Source organism: Solea solea, chromosome 12 (genome assembly GCF_958295425.1).
Source record: "Solea solea chromosome 12, fSolSol10.1, whole genome shotgun sequence".
Lineage (NCBI taxonomy): Eukaryota > Metazoa > Chordata > Actinopteri > Pleuronectiformes > Soleidae > Solea > Solea solea.
The window spans coordinates 11,414,992-11,434,186 of record NC_081145.1 but is presented as its reverse complement, the minus strand read 5'-3'; the positions used below and the strand labels follow the sequence as shown (position 1 = coordinate 11,434,186).

Genomic DNA, 19,195 nt, shown 5'->3' with positions numbered 1-19,195 from the left:
TGTGCTTTTCCTGCTATGACCGTGTTATCATGTGACGCACAATGAGAGGAACCTTAGTCAGAGAACCTTCAATCGGCTGACAGTTTTGATGGCAGGACGCCTCCGAGTGGACACAATTGGAAGTGCGTGGCATGTGTTATGTGTTATGTGTCTCCTCACAGATGCAAGAGTTCACACGGCATGGAAGATTAAAGTGTCTACACAGAAATAAAAGGTACTTCATCACTGAATTAATTCTTTCCACAAGAGCTATAACATGGTGGCACAATGTCAGAGATTGCAGTCCAATTTTAAAGCATCTTAAATTGCAAATTTGCTTTTCACTGATCGGCAGCAGCATTGGCCATAAAAAAAACAAAACACATTGGTCAACCTTTAACTTAATGTTTTACGAATTAAGAACTCAAAAGATTTCATGTACACACATTTCTCTGTGTAAATAATCAACAATCCACCACCTTGCTGACACATCCATATGAATGAAAACACTCATGTCAGCTGTTGTTTGCCTTACGGAGGCAAAGCACTTGTCATTAAGAGTCTGGGCGTTATTTATGTATATTTGGAGTGTAAATAGACTTAACATACACATGAGAATAACTATACATGCATAAGCCCATATCTCCAGTGTTCTGTGGCAAATAATGTTTGTGAGTGAGCAGCATACATTTGTTGTTGATTTATGTGGAGAGGAAGAGTGACAGAGCGAGAGAGAGAGAGATAGAGAGAGGATGGGGGGAATTTAAATAAAAAATAAATAGCAACAGAGAAAAAACAGATTATGACAAAATTGAAAAATGCTGTCTTACAGTAATCGCAGTCTCTGCAGGAAAGGCTGTCAAATGAACAATGGCCTTAGTCTTGCACATCATCAGCATCTTCACCTTCACTCTAGACTCCACACACGCATCATTCTCACAGTCTGTGCTGTTGAAGCTCAGAGGACAGACAGACACATTTCCAAAATGCAAAGGCTTGAAAAATAGGGTTTCTTCCGGTTTCAAAAGCTGACATTGGCGTTGGTCAAGGCTTCACAATGGGAGTTTGTTTTGTGACCTGAAGACGACAGTATGTCCACCTTTATACACACTGTAAGACAGTGGGGGGGAAAATGCAGAGCGAGACAAACGGATCCCAGTAACTAACGGAGCCGTCCTCTGTTCATAGGACACCTTATTGACACCTTGATGATGGTATTGGTAATTTGAGCGAGAGTGGAGTCTGACCTACTGTAACAGTACAGTAGCCGTGGCTGTTGACTCTTTCTTTTCAGCTGTCGGTCATTATGACTCACACACATACTTCATCACCGAGACAGCTGACGATAATTATTGCTTGACAGTTATAACGCCCGCGCCCTCTTCCCTCAGCTTTTGTACCCACATCCCTAATAACAAGAGACAATATTATCTAATTATATGCAAAAAAAAAAAGTACCATAGGTCATAGTTAACGAAATAATGTTAGTACTATGGTATTGAGAAATACTCGTACAGTCCTCTTTACGCAACACAAGTACTAGTTGCACTGTTAATTAGATATACAATGTATAATTTACACCCCAGACATGAATTTTGAAGGCAAAAAGCAGAAGTTGTTCAAACCCCTCTCATGATCCATCATAAAGGAAACAGTTCACTCTGTTCTCAGCAAGACCAACACTGAAATCAAACTATTAGGCCAACAGTTTCCGTTCTAAAAACCTAAAGTGAGCATGTGAGTTTATACACACTGATAGCAGCAAGTTGTGTTACTGCCGCTTGTGACACCCTCTCCCACGTTAAAACAATGAGCGTGGTGAAAGGACCCAGGCTCTCTGTGCTGTTCCCAGCCTTTTCCTTCCTGCCAGTGAGAATGAAAGCAGAACGCTTCACAGTGTTTCCTCCGTTCTGCTTTTTAAATAAAGCCGACTCTCCCCCAACAATACACAGCGCCCTAATAGGTGTACATTTAAAGGGTTGCAGTGTAACAACACGCATGTACACACACATCTATACAGGCCTTACTTCCCTTCATGAAGAGACACAAATGCAGTTGGGTAATGGGTCAGTGGGGAAGCTGCCAAAAGCCCAGAGTGGTTGGAAGAGGGTCTTAAGTGGGGAAATGGTTCCCAGGACTCTTAGAACAAAACCGTCCTTTCTCAAGCTTGCATGCATTTAAACGCTTCCTCACACTCTGCTGCATATGGCACCACAGCAGCAGGCAGTCCACACTAAAGCCAAGCAAATCAACACAAACACTCCAGCTTTGTATACTGTGCAGTATGTGAGTTCAGTTATACTGAAGCAAATTGATTTAGTAAACACTGATTTATTAATTATGTCCTCATAAATTCAGAATTACAAATGTACACCAGTGAAATTAGAAAGTACTTCAGATAATTTGCTCTTGCTCTGTGGAAGCCAACACTTTCATAAACAAGGGCTGCAAAGATTAATCAATTAGTCGATTATAAACCGATAACTGAATGGATCATCTATTTTGATAACAGATAAATCAGTTTTGTGGGATTGTTTTATAATCAAAACAAGTTCTCCGGTAGTTCAGCTTCTTAAATATGAATATTTACTGGTTTCTTTGCACCATATAACAAAGAAATTAGTCAAATTTGATACATTTTGAGATTTGGGAGACACCCGACAACATTTTCTGATATATGGACCAGACCAGAGTCGATTAATCAAGAAAATAATGGACAGATTAGTTGATGATGAAAATATTTGATTGCAAAACATCAGCAGAATGAAAAGTAAACATGTGGAAAAAAGCCAGCAGGGGATTAGATCAACAAACCAGCTCTTGCTCACTGGTGGAAAATACATATCAGTTAGATGGCAGTCAAACAAGCACAACAGCAGCAGGGATGTTGATGATGATGATGATGATGATGATAATGATGAAGATCAAATATGTATTACCAATTCACATTAACTCATAATGAATTTTGGAGACTCAAAATCTTACCATAACAGCAGAGCAGACACATCTTTGAGTTTTTACCTTTCCGGCTCCAAAACCAGTATTTGTGTCGTCGTTTCATTGTCAGTCCAGTGTCTTATTATTAAAAAAAAGAAAGAGAAAGGAAACAAAAATAGGAAGAAAACACCTACACAAGATCCCCGTGTTATAGTTTCAACTACTGACAAGTGTTCATTGTCACTGGATCACCTACCAGGGCCAACAAATCTCAGACAGCACCACCGATAACCAGCGACCAAGTAGTCCATGCCACGTCCAAGCAGGCGGCCCGACGTGAGAGAAACAGAGACTGCAGAGATGACGTCAAATGAAAATAACTAAAGACTAATGCTAACGTTCCACAAATGGTCTCATAAAATACACATCTGATAAACTATGATCTCCTCTTCCTTCCTCCACTTCCGCCAGTAAGCAAAGGTAGAGGTGTCTCCTCTCCTGACAGGACACTGCACTGTTCGCGTCACTGCTGCACAAGAACAGAGAGACAGCACTGAGGAGCAAGACAAATCACCACCATCACATCTGTCTGTTGTTCTTGCACATGGGATGTCCGTAATTTCGCAAAGGTGAGAAGAAACAAAACACGTTGCTTTACACAATCGTTCAACGTCGTTTCTGTAAAGTTACTTCCCCAAAGTGTCCCTCTGTGTTCAGCAGGAGGCCAGCGCTGCACCTCTGAATCATTTTCTGAGATTGCACCGAGCATCTTAGGTAAAAAAAAAAGAGAGAGCAGGAGATTCCTGGGAAAAAGCCTTGCAGGCTAAACAATCCCAGTCAGGAGGAGGGAAACAACACACACTGCAGACAGGAAGCACTTGCTGGTGCATGGAAGGGAAAAAAGAAGTGTTTCCTGGCTGAAACACAGCAAATATCTCAGCTATAGACTATACCAATAGGGCTGGGTGAATATTTTATGAGTCTATTGATTTTTGCTGCATTAAATTGTGTTGTTTAAACTTTTAAACAACAACGACGAGGAAACAGAGAAACAAACATCCAAGGACAATTGTGTTTTGTGTCTAAAAGTGTGTTTGCGCAGTTATATTTGATATTAATGAAAAAAAATCTACCAAATATAAATTGTTATTCCGTTATTGCCCAGCTCTAGCTATGACTGACAGGACATATTGGACATTATTCATGTTTTTGCTGATTTGTAGGCAGTTAAAGATTCACACACACACACACACACACACAAACACTTTCAGCAGAAGCTAATATTGTATGCTCCCTGAACCTGAACTATGGTGATTATATATCAGTGGTTGTGTGTGGTGATTATTTTACTTTTGGTTGGTTTTTGTACTCAGCTGAAAATTGGTGAAACTTTTTGGTGAGTCTTTACCTCCACCTGCTGGCAAACTTGGAAAAAAATCCACTTTTAACATAAACGTAAATGGTGATTTTGTCCTGTGACATGAGCAAGTGTGTGTAAGCAACTGCTGAACAATAATATTACAAACAAACCCACTCCTGTGTGAGCCATTCCTTGCTTTGTGACGCCCCCACACAGACACACACTGAATACCAACTGAGCAAATCAAGAACTTCCTCATCTCCACACCTTCATGCACAGTCATGTCCGACCTGAGACACCGGGGCTAGACGTGGAGTAAAACTAGGGGAAAGATTCAGATAAGGAAATGAAGTTATTCAAAATACCATCTCGTTACTCATGTGGGGTTTCACAATCGTGAAACTCAATCGTGATTGAAGGCCATAAAAAGGTGTCTTATAATGTGGAGTCTGGTCTTTAAACTATTGAGGTATATTATATAGTTATAATTATATATTATAGTCTTTGTCACTATCAAACCAATACATTACATACATCAAAGTAAAAGGGATTCTTTATTATTGACATTCAGAAATAAAAATGACTCACACCTCAATCAACCTCAGTCTTCTCCATGCCGTGAAGCAGTTTTATTGTTGCTGTTGCACTGATGTGGTACAGCGCTGCACGGCAAATGAAAAATAATCACCTCTTTAAGTCATCATTAACTGAGCTGAACAAGGGGGCAACTATTGCTTTAAGTGAGTTAAAGCCAGTGGAGGACAGTGAGATAGTTCAGCTCCGGCTGAATGAGCATCAGTGTAACAGGACAATACCAGCAACGCTCCCGACTGCCATTCCCACTGCTTCTGTCCGCGCTGACAGTAAACACACAACTCCTTTGTTGGAGACTGATACAGCTGTCCTCACAGTAACACAGTCACACGCTGAACTGCCCCAGAGCTATTGAGCAACACTAAGTAAATGTCATTCTACGTGTGAGGAGCAGAGGGTTGTTTTTTTTTTTTGCATGGAGTAATAACTGAGACGTTAACCACTACGTGTATATGCACTGTATTTACAAATGACATCAGCTCAACGTCCAATGTACCTGTGCCTCTCCACGACGTTATAGCCATGATCCAAGAAATGCAGGATCATAGTAAAAACAGTAAATATGTAAATATAACACCCTGTGATGGACTGGCGATCTGTCCAAGGGTGTACTCTGCCAATCGCCCCATTGTCAGCTGGGATTGGCACCAGCACCCCCTTGCGACCCTCATGTGGAGGATAAAGCGGTAGAAAATTGATGGATGGACGGATATAATACTCATTTCCGGAGCAAGTTCTGCAATAAAGTTACAGTTTATACTAGTTTTTCTCTTTCTAGAAACGCAGTCGCAGGGCGTGAACAGAAACAGCATGTTTAAGCTTCATAAGAAAGAGCGAGAACAGTTTTAAAAAACATGACAAAAGGGGAGTGGAATGTGGAAAATGCCATATCTGCAGCACAGTTTTGCAGCTATGATGACACTCTGTTGACTGCAGTGTTGCTCACACACACACACACACACACACAGTGATACATTGACAGATGATGTTCTGGGTGATTTGGTGTTTACGTCATTTCCTGACTCTGAGATTTATAAGCCCAAGACACCTTGACCAAGTTTAACAAGTGCCGCCGTTTACCATGTAGCAAAGTTCATATTCCACTACAGAGGTATAATCATTGGATGCATGTTTGCACAAGCACTCGGCAGAGTTGCAAGATAAGAGGGAAGTCGTGCCAGTGTCTCTTGTCTTAGCTGTTCATGCCCAGACAAAATGCGCTGACATGGATTTGGATCATTGTTTTCAGTGACTTAACTCTCTGGTTGAGCCGAAACCATGAGGTTTTTCAGGTGTGGAAACACCCTCAGACAGGAAGCATGAATGAAAATAAAAACCCGGGACTGTTTTGATCACTTTTGTACGGGTGAACCCTGCTGTTTGCAAACATCACAGTTCTTTATTCCTGGTGTTTTCAAGAAAGGGGGGGGGGGGGTGAAAAATGTGCCCTCCAGCCTGTAGGTGGTTACACACAACAGGTTGGGGCCTGACTAACCTTCATACCTGCTGAGCAGCCACTAAGTCAGCAGTGGAGTGTAAACAAGGGCTGTAAATTACATGTAAATGTAATGTAATGTGTGATAGGTAGGTGTGTAACAGTGGCCATTCCACGCTTTCCCAACCAGGCTGACGAAAACACAGCACGTAAAATAATGTGGACAGTCACCACACTGAGTCACCTTTAAGTTAAGGTAGGTAAAGCATTTACAGCCTGACACAGTACTCAGCTACTGTAGAGCTGCCCCCACAACACGGTGTACACATGTTATGAACTAAACTAAACTAAAATGTCCTGCAGTAGTCTGAGAACAGCGCTGCGGTACAAAAACAAAGTTTCTCCCAGCATTCCTCATAAACTCACCTGCTTCTTCTGCTCCTTCTTCTTCTTCTTCTTCTGGAATGTCCAGACTTTGTTCTTTCCTGCGAAAAGCGACTCTGCGGAATCCGTCCATTTTTCTATGAAGCACAGACGTCTCCAACATGTATACACTTTAATTAAAAAAAAGAATGAAAAACGGATAAAAGACGACAGTGTTTTAGGTACTACTACGTCTTAGAAACCCTCTCGGCTCCGCGTTCAGGCTGCTGCGCCTCAGCAGCTCCATGTGTGCGCCTGTGGAGAGTAACGCGTGTGTGTGTTGTAAATAAAGGTGGCAGGCAAGCATTGAAGACGACGCGTGTGAATAATCCGATAATAATCCGAACAGCTGTACACATGTGGCTGCTGCTGACTCTTCTTCATCCACAAGTTTTTTCCTACAATGTCACCTAGACGGAGGTGTTTCCTTTGCCACGCCCCTGTCTCCTACTCAGTGTGGCGTAAACGTCCTCATTGTTAAACGCAAAAGTCCCGATTGTTAGATTGTAGACACAACAACGACACACTCACAAACTATTTACATTTTTTTTTTTTATTTAATTCAAACTTGATTGTACATGAATGGATTATTTTGATAGAGGGTATTTTTGTGTTCTGGAAGCGCTTTTTCTTTGTGATTGTGACTTTTATTAAAAAAGAAGGACGATAACTCACACTTATAATCACACCTTTATATAAAAAAAATCACACTTTTTTTATAATTTAACGTAATTTGCCTATAGTCCTAAAAAATATATCCAAAATTTACAGTAATGACTGTAGAGGAAAAAGAGGCTTAATTAGCCTGATAATAAAAGTACATAAAATAAACAATACAATAATTAATTAATAAATAAATAAATAAATAATATTTTATTTGTTTTATTTGTAAAATCAAATACATTAAGACTGAGGAGATGATGATGAGTTACCTGTACTACAATATACAGCACACCTTTTTGGAGGAAACATTACTCATTGATAATTGATCAAAACATACTATGTACTATACTAAAAAACTATACATAATATGACACACTATAACACTATATTTAAATTTAGCATTTTCCAGACTTCCAAGGCTCTGTACGAACCCTGACTTATGCATTAGGCCGGCCCTGGCAGTCATCATGGTGTGGTGGGATTTTTCGATTTCAAAAGGAAAACTTATGCGGTAACAGAGACAATGAAAGAGCAATATATTTTTTTTACTGTAGGTGACGGAAAAGAAGTAGTAGAAGAAGAGACTGGATATACTTTGTAGCGAACATGTTTCCCCGCAGCTGTAAGGGCTGCAGGCCGCTTTCTCTCTCTCTCTCTGTCTCTCTCTCTCTCACACACACACACACACACACACAAACTCAGCTGTGTTTTCACTCCAAATTAAGTCTCAACTTAAATTCACTGTGGTTTGCTGCTTTCTTTCCCTCAAGGACACTGATATGTGTCATCACTCACACACAAAAAACAACAACAATTGATTGCTCTTGGGGCCCCCTGGTGGTCATGGGGCCCTAAGCATCCGCTTAGTTCGCTTATGCCTTAGGCCGGCTCTGTTAAGGCAGCGTTTATAAGATGAGGGGGAAAGGACATCCAGTCCAGCAGGTTGCAGCATTTCCTACAGGTGGTGTTTTTTTTTCTCCGTTTTAGCAAAAAAGTTTTTAAATAACAACAATTTCAGCTGCCATTTTTCTTTTATTTGTCCAGCGAGGATTGAACGTTGAATAATTACAGGTGGAGCTGCTCCTGCACAAAGACACACTGATTTAAAAGCCTTTGTGTACTTTCCATGACTTGGTACATTCCACTCCTCCCCTCTGTGTCGATCTATTTGGAATTTTCCACTTCCTTTGTCGGAGGAGGATCAGCAAACATGTGGTAACAGCTTAAAAATGATCCACACATTTCTTAGATTCTCTGTTGACGCTCTGTTCACACCTGCTGTTCACATTCGATCACAGGTGTTCAGATTACACCTGCTAGGCTGCTATTGCTAATGGGACGTCACTGCTCCACAGCAAACACGCGATCACGTCTAACCATGTACGTGTGTGTTTTCAAAACACTGATTTAGTGTCAAATATATAATTATATAGTATGACGTAATAAAAACATGTATATTATTTAGTAAACTGTCCAATTATAAACTGTCAAACATGTTAAACAATGTCCAAATATAGTATAGTCAACAAAAAATGTCACTAGACCATTAAAACTGTTAAGAATGAGTATCTAGTCTGGCCAGTAGGGGGCAGGTTAAGTAAAAAAAACTGTTCAGGAGCAGTGGTTTAGTAGAATTTCAAAATAAAAGTGTCCGTGTTGACATGGACCAATATATAGTTGACAATAAAAAGGTTTTCATGTATTTTCCTCACATTTTTTCACTCATTTACTGCTGTGAGCACATTTGAACACTTTAAAGTGGACACTGCTTTGTCTCATCATGTCCTCTGACTGAACACCTGCTGCAGTTAAAGGCACAGTTCATGTGTTTTCAAGTGATTCCATTCACAATCACCGATTTTCAGCAGCGCTGTCACTAAATACATTAGAATCCTGTGTTTAATATTAAGATTTTACAAACGTTTTCAGGATTTTTAAAGTCTTTGTAACTGATCTACAGCTTATTTTGGATCAGGACCAGGAGCCAGGACCAGGAGGAGCTGGAGGAGGATGAGGAGCAGCGAGGACAGGTGTGTGATAACTGCTGCTTAAAAATGATCCACACATTTCTTAGATGCTCTGTTGATGCTCTGTTCACACGTGCTGTTAACATCCGACCTGAGGGATTCGATCACAGGTTACACCTGCTAATGCTAATGCTAATGTAAACACACACACACCTTTCATTTAATTTCTCTTCACATACAAATGATGTTGTTTTCTGATTGTTACAGAAAGACAAAGAATCCAGGAAATGTTAATGTTATTATTTTCTCCATTAATCGAGTATTGGGCCAGAAAATGTTCGAAAAATGTTGATCAGTGTTTCTCAAACCTGGAAATGATGATTCTCAAATTTTTTTTTATCCACAAACCAAAAAATATTCAGTTTTAATTATTTCTTTGTTAAAATAATAATAAGCATATATATCAGAGTGCAGTCATTAGTCATATCGGCAGACCTCGCACATATCCCATAAAACTTTTCAAAGCCAATGTCTGCCCATAACGATAATATCTTGCATCCCGACACATTTCCATGTCAGGTGTAAACTAACAACAAACTATTGTTTTTTTTAAAGAATGAAATCAAGCTTTCTGATTTTACAGCTTCTTAAATGGCAACATTTTCTGTTTTCTTTGCTCCATAAAAACAAAGAAATCATTCAAACTCATTTTTGCTTTGTGGACAAAAACAACACGTTTGACAACATCATCATTTTCCCCTTTAACAAACACTCAACATTTTAGCACATTTTATGGACCAAACCATCACTCTTTCACCTGTGATTTCATCACCTCCCACGGACGTTAACAGTCAACAGAGCCTCTGTTTAATGTGTTCATATCATTTTTACATTGTTAACAGGTGAAAACTGTGGACAAGTCAAAGTGGCAACATTCAATCAATAAATACACCAATAAATAATGACTCAAATGTGTCTCACATTCATTCACATTGGAATTAAATACATACACGTCTTATGAAATGTGTCATTCAAATACCAAATTCATTTAATGTAAAAAAAAACATGAAGAATTACTTAAATAATATTTAATGAATTATTTCATGATTTACTGCAACACAGGACCATGAAATAATTCATTAAATAGTGAAGAAATTATATATGTTTTTTACATCAAATGAATTTGGTATTTTAATGAATGAATGTCACATTTAATAATGAGACATTTATATATTTAATTCCAATGTGAATGAATGCATGTGAGACACATTTGAGTCATTATTTAATAGTGTATTAAGTGATTGAATGTTGCCACTTTGACTCGTCCATAGTTTTCACTTGTTAACAATGTAAAAATGATGTAAACATATTAATCACACAGAAGTCTAATTCATGCGCTCATCATTTTTAAACAACAGTTACTGGACACCTGGACCCAACTGTGAAGTTGGGAGTGAACCCCTATCAATTTTTATTGTCTTTTTATGGCTTTTCTGGGGGGGGAAATATAAAATAAAAATTGTATAACTTGAATGAGAACTTGAACAACACAACTTCATGTTCTTACGAAGTAGATCAGCTGAATAAAGTTATTCTAATGTTTGAAAGACTCTGAGAATTTTAAAAACTCAAGAACACCAAGAAATTCACCCAGTGGTCCTCAGCAGAAATAGCTCAGTCCATCAGAAGATGACTTGTCTCTCTGTGGTTGTGAGTTCAAGTCTTACTGTCAACTGGACTTCTGCACTACTTTTCAACCTCAGACCAAAATAAGAAGGTAGAAAATACCAGGAACTTCTTGTTCTGCAGCTCAGTAAGAACAGCTTCTTCTGGAAGAATAAGACTTGTATGTCTGAGGTTGTCAGTTCAAGTCTTATGATGAACTCAACTGTTTGAGTTCAGTGTTCAAATTAAACAGTCAAAAGCCCTAAGAGAGCCTGAAAAGCTGTAGGGGCAGGTAGCTAAGTGGACAAGAATGCTTCTGTGAAGTTCTGAGAGCATAGGTTCAGTTCTTGTGAGGAGCAGTAGCTTTTAAAGCTCTGCATCCAAACTCAAGCCCGGGTGGCTGTTCTCAAACGAGAAACTTAGTACACCAAGTAAATTGTAATCGGAATGAATAGCTCAAGCCGTCAGAGAGGTTCTTGGATCTCTGAGGTTGTGAGTTCAAATCTTGCAATCAACTAAACTTCCTACAACTTTAGAATTTAGGTTTCAGACCAACCTGAGAATTTAAAAATACCAGCAACGTGTTCTTCTGTAGTTCAGTAAGAATAGCTCATACTGGGAAAATAAGACTTGTATGTCAGAGGTTATGAGTTCAAGTCCTATGGTGAACTGTTTGAGTGTGATGTTCAAAGTAAACAGTCAAAAGCTCTAAGAGAACCTGAAGACAAGAAGTTGCACGTAGCTCAGTGCACAAGAAAGCTGCTGCTGCAGAACTCATAGGCTGTTTTAAAGGTCAACATCCAAATTGAAGATTGAAAGGAGACCGAAAGTCCTAAATACAGTAGGAATTGGTGGTGCAGTGGTTTTGTTCACAACCATGGGAATGTGTGAGTTACAAGATGACTGGTTCAATTCCACAGCCTCGCAGGTTCCATTCCGCAGCCTTGCAGGTTCCATTCCGCAGCCTTGCAGGGGTGGGGCAGGGCAGGTAGCAAGAGGTCAGCTTGGATCTTGATAATCTTGAGTTTGGATGTGGACCTTTAAAAGCACCTGCTCCTCACAAGAACTGAACCTATGAGTTCAGGACTTCACAGCAGCATTCTTGTCCAGTGAGCCACATGCTCTACATAGTTCTTCAGGTTCTCTTAGAGCTTTTGACTGTTTACTTTGAACACTGAACTCAAACACTTGAGTTCTTCGGTAGACTTGAACTGACAACCTCAGAGACACAAGTCCTGTTCTTCCAGCAGGAGCTGTTCTTCCTGAACTGCAAAACAACACATTGCTGGTATTTTTAACTTCTCATTTTGGTCTGAAGTTTGAAAGTAGTGCACAAGTTCAGTTGACAGTAAGAGTTGAACTCAAAACCTCAGAGACACAAGGCATCTTCTGATGGACTGAGCTGATGATCTTTAGGTGAATTTATTGAGGAGGTTTTGACTTGTAGTATTAAAAATAGGATTATAAAATGTGGTCGTCATCTCTGCCTCTGTTTCTGTCTCAGACTCTGACACATGATTGGACGACATACAATACTATGACTTTTTTAAGTGATTTTGGTGACATACCAAACTATGACTTTGATTTTGGACAACATACTATACTATGTCTTTTTGACTGATTTTGGACGATATACTATACTATGACCTTTTTTAGGTGATTTTGGACGACATACTATACTATGACCTTTTTTAACTGATTTTGGACGATATACTATACTATGACCTTTTTTAAGTGATTTTGGACGACATACTATACTATGACTTTTTTGGTGATTTTGGACGACATACTATACTATGACTTTTTTTAAGTGATTTTGGACGACATACTATACTATGACTTTTTGACTGATTTTGGACGATATACTATACTATGACCTTTTTTAAGTGATTTTGAACGACATACTATATTGTGACTTTTGTAGATGATTTTGGACAACATACTATACTATGACTTTTTTTTAGGTGATTTTGGACAACATACCAAACTATGACTTTTTTGACTGATTTTGGACGACATACTATACTAAGACTCTTTTTAGGTGATTTTGGACAACATACCAAACTATGATTTTTTTAAGTGATTTTGGACGACATACTATACTATGACCTTTTTTAAGTGATTTTGGATGACATACCAAACTATGACTTTTTTAAGTGATTTTGGACGACATCCTTTACTTTGACTTTTTTAAGTGATTTTGGACGACATACTAAACTATGACTTTTTTGACTGATTTTGGACGACATACTATACTATGACTTTTTTTAGGTGATTTTGGACAACATACTGTACTATGACCTTTTTAAGAGATTTTGGACGACATACTATACTATGACTTTTTGACTGATTTTGGACGACATACTATACTATGACCTTTTTTAACTGATTTTGGACGATATACTATACTATGACCTTTTTTAAGTGATTTTGGACGACATACTATACTATGACTTTTTTGGTGATTTTGGACGACATACTATAATATGACTTTTTTTAAGTGATTTTGGACAACATACTATACTATGACTTTTTGACTGATTTTGGACGATATACTATACTATGACCTTTTTTAAGTGATTTTGAACGACATACTATATTGTGACTTTTGTAGATGATTTTGGACAACATACTATACTATGACTTTTTTTTAGGTGATTTTGGACAACATACCAAACTATTACTTTTTTGACTGATTTTGGACAACATACTATACTATGACTTTTTTAGTTGATTTTGGACGACATACTAAACTATTACTTTTTTGACTGATTTTGGACGACATACTATACTAAGACTCTTTTTAGGTGATTTTGGACAACATACCAAACTATGATTTTTTTAAGTGATTTTGGACGACATACTATACTATGACCTTTTTTAAGTGATTTTGGATGACATACCAAACTATGACTTTTTTAAGTGATTTTGGACGACATCCTTTACTTTGACTTTTTTAAGTGATTTTGGACGACATACTAAACTATGACTTTTTTGACTGATTTTGGACGACATACTATACTATGACTTTTTTTAGGTGATTTTGGACAACATACTGTACTATGACCTTTTTAAGAGATTTTGGACGACATACTATACTATGACTTTTTGACTGATTTTGGACGATATACTATACTATGACCTTTTTTAAGTGATTTTGGACGACATACTATACCATGACTTTTTTGACTGATTTTGGACGACATACTATACTATGACTTTTTTAGGTGATTTTGGACGACATACTATACTATGACTTTTTTTGGTGATTTTGGACGACATGCTATACTAAGACTCTTTTTAGGTGATTTTGGACAACATACCAAACTATGATTTTTTTAAGTGATTTTGGACGACATACTATACTATGACCTTTTTTAAGTGATTTTGGATGACATACCAAACTATGACTTTTTTAAGTGATTTTGGACGACATCCTTTACTTAGACTTTTTTAAGTGATTTTGGACGACATACTAAACTATGACTTTTTTGACTGATTTTGGACGACATACTATACTATTACTTTTTTAAGTGATTTTGGATGACATACTATACTATGATTTTTTTGGTGATTTTGGACGACATACTATACTATGACTTTTTTTAGGTGATTTTGGACAACATACTGTACTATGACCTTTTTAAGAGATTTTGGACGACATACTATACTATGACTTTTTGACTGATTTTGGACGATATACTATACTATGACCTTTTTTAAGTGATTTTGGACGACATACTATACTATGACTTTTTTGACTGATTTTGGACGACATACTATACTATGACTTTTTTAGGTGATTTTGGACGACATACTATACTATGACTTTTTTTGGTGATTTTGGACGACATGCTATACTAAGACTCTTTTTAGGTGATTTTGGACAACATACCAAACTATGATTTTTTTAAGTGATTTTGGACGACATACTATACTATGACCTTTTTTAAGTGATTTTGGATGACATACCAAACTATGACTTTTTTAAGTGATTTTGGACAACATCCTTTACTTTGACTTTTTTAAGTGATTTTGGACGACATACTATACAATGACTTTTTTTGGTGATTTTGGACGACATACTATACTATGACCTTTTTTAAGTGATTTTGGACGACATACTAAACTATGACTTTTTTGACTAATTTTGGACAACATCTATGACTTTTTTGACTGATTTTGGACGACATACTATACTATTACTTTTTAGGTGATTTTGGACGACATACTTAACTATGACCTTTTTGACAGATTTTGGACGATATACTATACTATGACTTTTTGACTGATTTTGGACGATATACTATACTATGACCTTTTTTAAGTGATTTTGGGTGACATACTATACTATGATTTTTTTTGGTGATTTTGGACGAAATACTATACTATGACTTTTTTTAGGTGATTTTGGATGACATACTATACTATGATTTTTTTTGGTGATTTTGGACGACAAACTATACTATCACTTTTTTTAGGTGATTTTGGACGACATACTTTACTATGACTTTTTGACTGATTTTGGACGATATACTATACTATGACCTTTTTTAAGTGATTTTGGACGACATACTATACTATGACTTTTTTAGGTGATTTTGGACGACATACTATACTATGACTTTTTTAGGTGATTTTGGACGACATACTATACTATGACTTTTTTTGGTGATTTTGGACGACATGCTATACTAAGACTCTTTTTAGGTGATTTTGGACAACATACCAAACTATGTTTTTTTTAAGTGATTTTGGACGACATACTATACTATGACCTTTTTTAAGTGATTTTGGATGACATACCAAACTATGACTTTTTTAAGTGATTTTGGACGACATCCTTTACTTTGACTTTTTTAAGTGATTTTGGACGACATACTAAACTATGACTTTTTTGACTGATTTTGGACGACATACTATATTATTACTTTTTTAAGTGATTTTGGATGACATACTATACTATGATTTTTTTTTGGTGATTTTGGACGACATACTATACTATGACTTTTTTTAGGTGATTTTGGACAACATACTGTACTATGACCTTTTTAAGAGATTTTGGACGACATACTATACTATGACTTTTTGACTGATTTTGGACGATATACTATACTATGACCTTTTTTAAGTGATTTTGGACGACATACTATACCATGACTTTTTTGACTGATTTTGGACGACATACTATACTATGACTTTTTTAGGTGATTTTGGACGACATACTATACTATGACTTTTTTTGGTGATTTTGGACGACATGCTATACTAAGACTCTTTTTAGGTGATTTTGGACAACATACCAAACTATGATTTTTTTTAAGTGATTTTGGACGACATACTATACTATGACCTTTTTTAAGTGATTTTGGATGACATACCAAACTATGACTTTTTTAAGTGATTTTGGACGACATCCTTTACTTAGACTTTTTTAAGTGATTTTGGACGACATACTAAACTATGACTTTTTTGACTGATTTTGGACGACATACTATACTATTACTTTTTTAAGTGATTTTGGATGACATACTATACTATGATTTTTTTGGTGATTTTGGACGACATACTATACTATGACTTTTTTTAGGTGATTTTGGACAACATACTGTACTATGACCTTTTTAAGAGATTTTGGACGACATACTATACTATGACTTTTTGACTGATTTTGGACGATATACTATACTATGACCTTTTTTAAGTGATTTTGGACGACATACTATACTATGACTTTTTTGACTGATTTTGGACGACATACTATACTATGACTTTTTTAGGTGATTTTGGACGACATACTATACTATGACTTTTTTTGGTGATTTTGGACGACATGCTATACTAAGACTCTTTTTAGGTGATTTTGGACAACATACCAAACTATGATTTTTTTAAGTGATTTTGGACGACATACTATACTATGACCTTTTTTAAGTGATTTTGGATGACATACCAAACTATGACTTTTTTAAGTGATTTTGGACAACATCCTTTACTTTGACTTTTTTAAGTGATTTTGGACGACATACTATACAATGACTTTTTTTGGTGATTTTGGACGACATACTATACTATGACCTTTTTTAAGTGATTTTGGACGACATACTAAACTATGACTTTTTTGACTAATTTTGGACAACATCTATGACTTTTTTGACTGATTTTGGACGACATACTATACTATTACTTTTTAGGTGATTTTGGACGACATACTTAACTATGACCTTTTTGACAGATTTTGGACGATATACTATACTATGACTTTTTGACTGATTTTGGACGATATACTATACTATGACCTTTTTTAAGTGATTTTGGGTGACATACTATACTATGATTTTTTTTGGTGATTTTGGACGAAATACTATACTATGACTTTTTTTAGGTGATTTTGGATGACATACTATACTATGATTTTTTTTGGTGATTTTGGACGACAAACTATACTATCACTTTTTTTAGGTGATTTTGGACGACATACTTTACTATGACTTTTTGACTGATTTTGGACGATATACTATACTATGACCTTTTTTAAGTGATTTTGGACGACATACTATACTATGACTTTTTTAGGTGATTTTGGACGACATACTATACTATGACTTTTTTAGGTGATTTTGGACGACATACTATACTATGACTTTTTTTGGTGATTTTGGACGACATGCTATACTAAGACTCTTTTTAGGTGATTTTGGACAACATACCAAACTATGTTTTTTTTAAGTGATTTTGGACGACATACTATACTATGACCTTTTTTAAGTGATTTTGGATGACATACCAAACTATGACTTTTTTAAGTGATTTTGGACGACATCCTTTACTTTGACTTTTTTAAGTGATTTTGGACGACATACTAAACTATGACTTTTTTGACTGATTTTGGACGACATACTATATTATTACTTTTTTAAGTGATTTTGGATGACATACTATACTATGATTTTTTTTTGGTGATTTTGGACGACATACTATACTATGACTTTTTTTTGGTGATTTTGGACAACATACTGTACTATGACCTTTTTAAGAGATTTTGGACGACATACTATACTATGACTTTTTGACTGATTTTGGACGATATACTATACTATGACCTTTTTTTAAGTGATTTTGGACAACATACTATACTATGACTTTTTTAGGTGATTTTGGACGACATACTATACTATGACTTTTTTTGGTGATTTTGGACGACATGCTATACTAAGACTCTTTTTAGGTGATTTTGGACAACATACCAAACTATGATTTTTTTAAGTGATTTTGGACGACATACTATACTATGACCTTTTTTAAGTGATTTTGGATGACATACCAAACTATGACTTTTTTAAGTGATTTTGGACGACATCCTTTACTTTGACTTTTTTAAGTGATTTTGGACGACATACTATACTATGACTTTTTTTCAGGTGATTTTGGACAACATACTATACTATGACCATTTTAAGTGATTTTGGACGACATACTATACTATGACTTTTTGACTGATTTTGGACGATATACTATACTATGACCTTTTTTAAGTGATTTTGGACGACATACTATACTATGACTTTTTTGACTGATTTTGGACGACATACTATACTATGACTTTTTTAGGTGATTTTGGACGACAAACTATACTATGACTTTTTTTAGGTGATTTTGGACGACATACTATACTATGACCTTTTTAAGAGATTTTGGACGACATACTATACTATGACTTTTTGACTGATTTTGGACGATATACTATACTATGACCTTTTTTTAAGTGATTTTGGACGACATACTATACTATGACTTTTTTGACTGATTTTGGACGACATACTATACTATGACTTTTTTAGGTGATTTTGGACGACATACTATACTATGACCTTTTTAAGTGATTTGGATGACATACCAAACTATGACTTTTTTAAGTGATTTTGGACGACATCCTTTACTTTGACTTTTTTAAGTGATTTTGGACGACATACTATACTATGACTTTTTTTGGTGATTTTGGACGACATACTATACTATGACTTTTTTTTAGGTGATTTTGGACAACATACTAAACCATGACTTTTTTGACTGATTATGGACGATATACTATACTATGAAGTTTTTGGTGATTTTGGAGGACATACTTTACTATGACCTGTTTTAAGTGATTTTGGACGACATGCTATACTA

At 36.4% G+C, this 19,195-nt stretch overlaps 1 protein-coding gene across 4 annotated transcripts in view; it reads right to left on the bottom strand.

The window, feature by feature from the left end:
- Window positions 1-7,096, bottom strand: part of fgd4a (FYVE, RhoGEF and PH domain containing 4a) — a 45,816-nt gene extending 38,720 nt beyond the window's left edge. For 2 of the 4 annotated variants that reach the window (XM_058645238.1, XM_058645243.1), the window contains exon 1: window positions 6,732-7,096. In XM_058645238.1, the coding sequence (XP_058501221.1) occupies window positions 6,732-6,852 (121 nt within the window). In that variant the 5' untranslated portion in view covers window positions 6,853-7,096. Of the gene's footprint in view, window positions 1-2,964; window positions 3,043-3,172; window positions 3,248-6,731 lie in introns of those variants that run through there. The other 2 variants (XM_058645242.1, XM_058645240.1) reach the window with 2 other exon arrangements.
- Window positions 7,097-19,195: the final 12,099 nt, after the last annotated feature.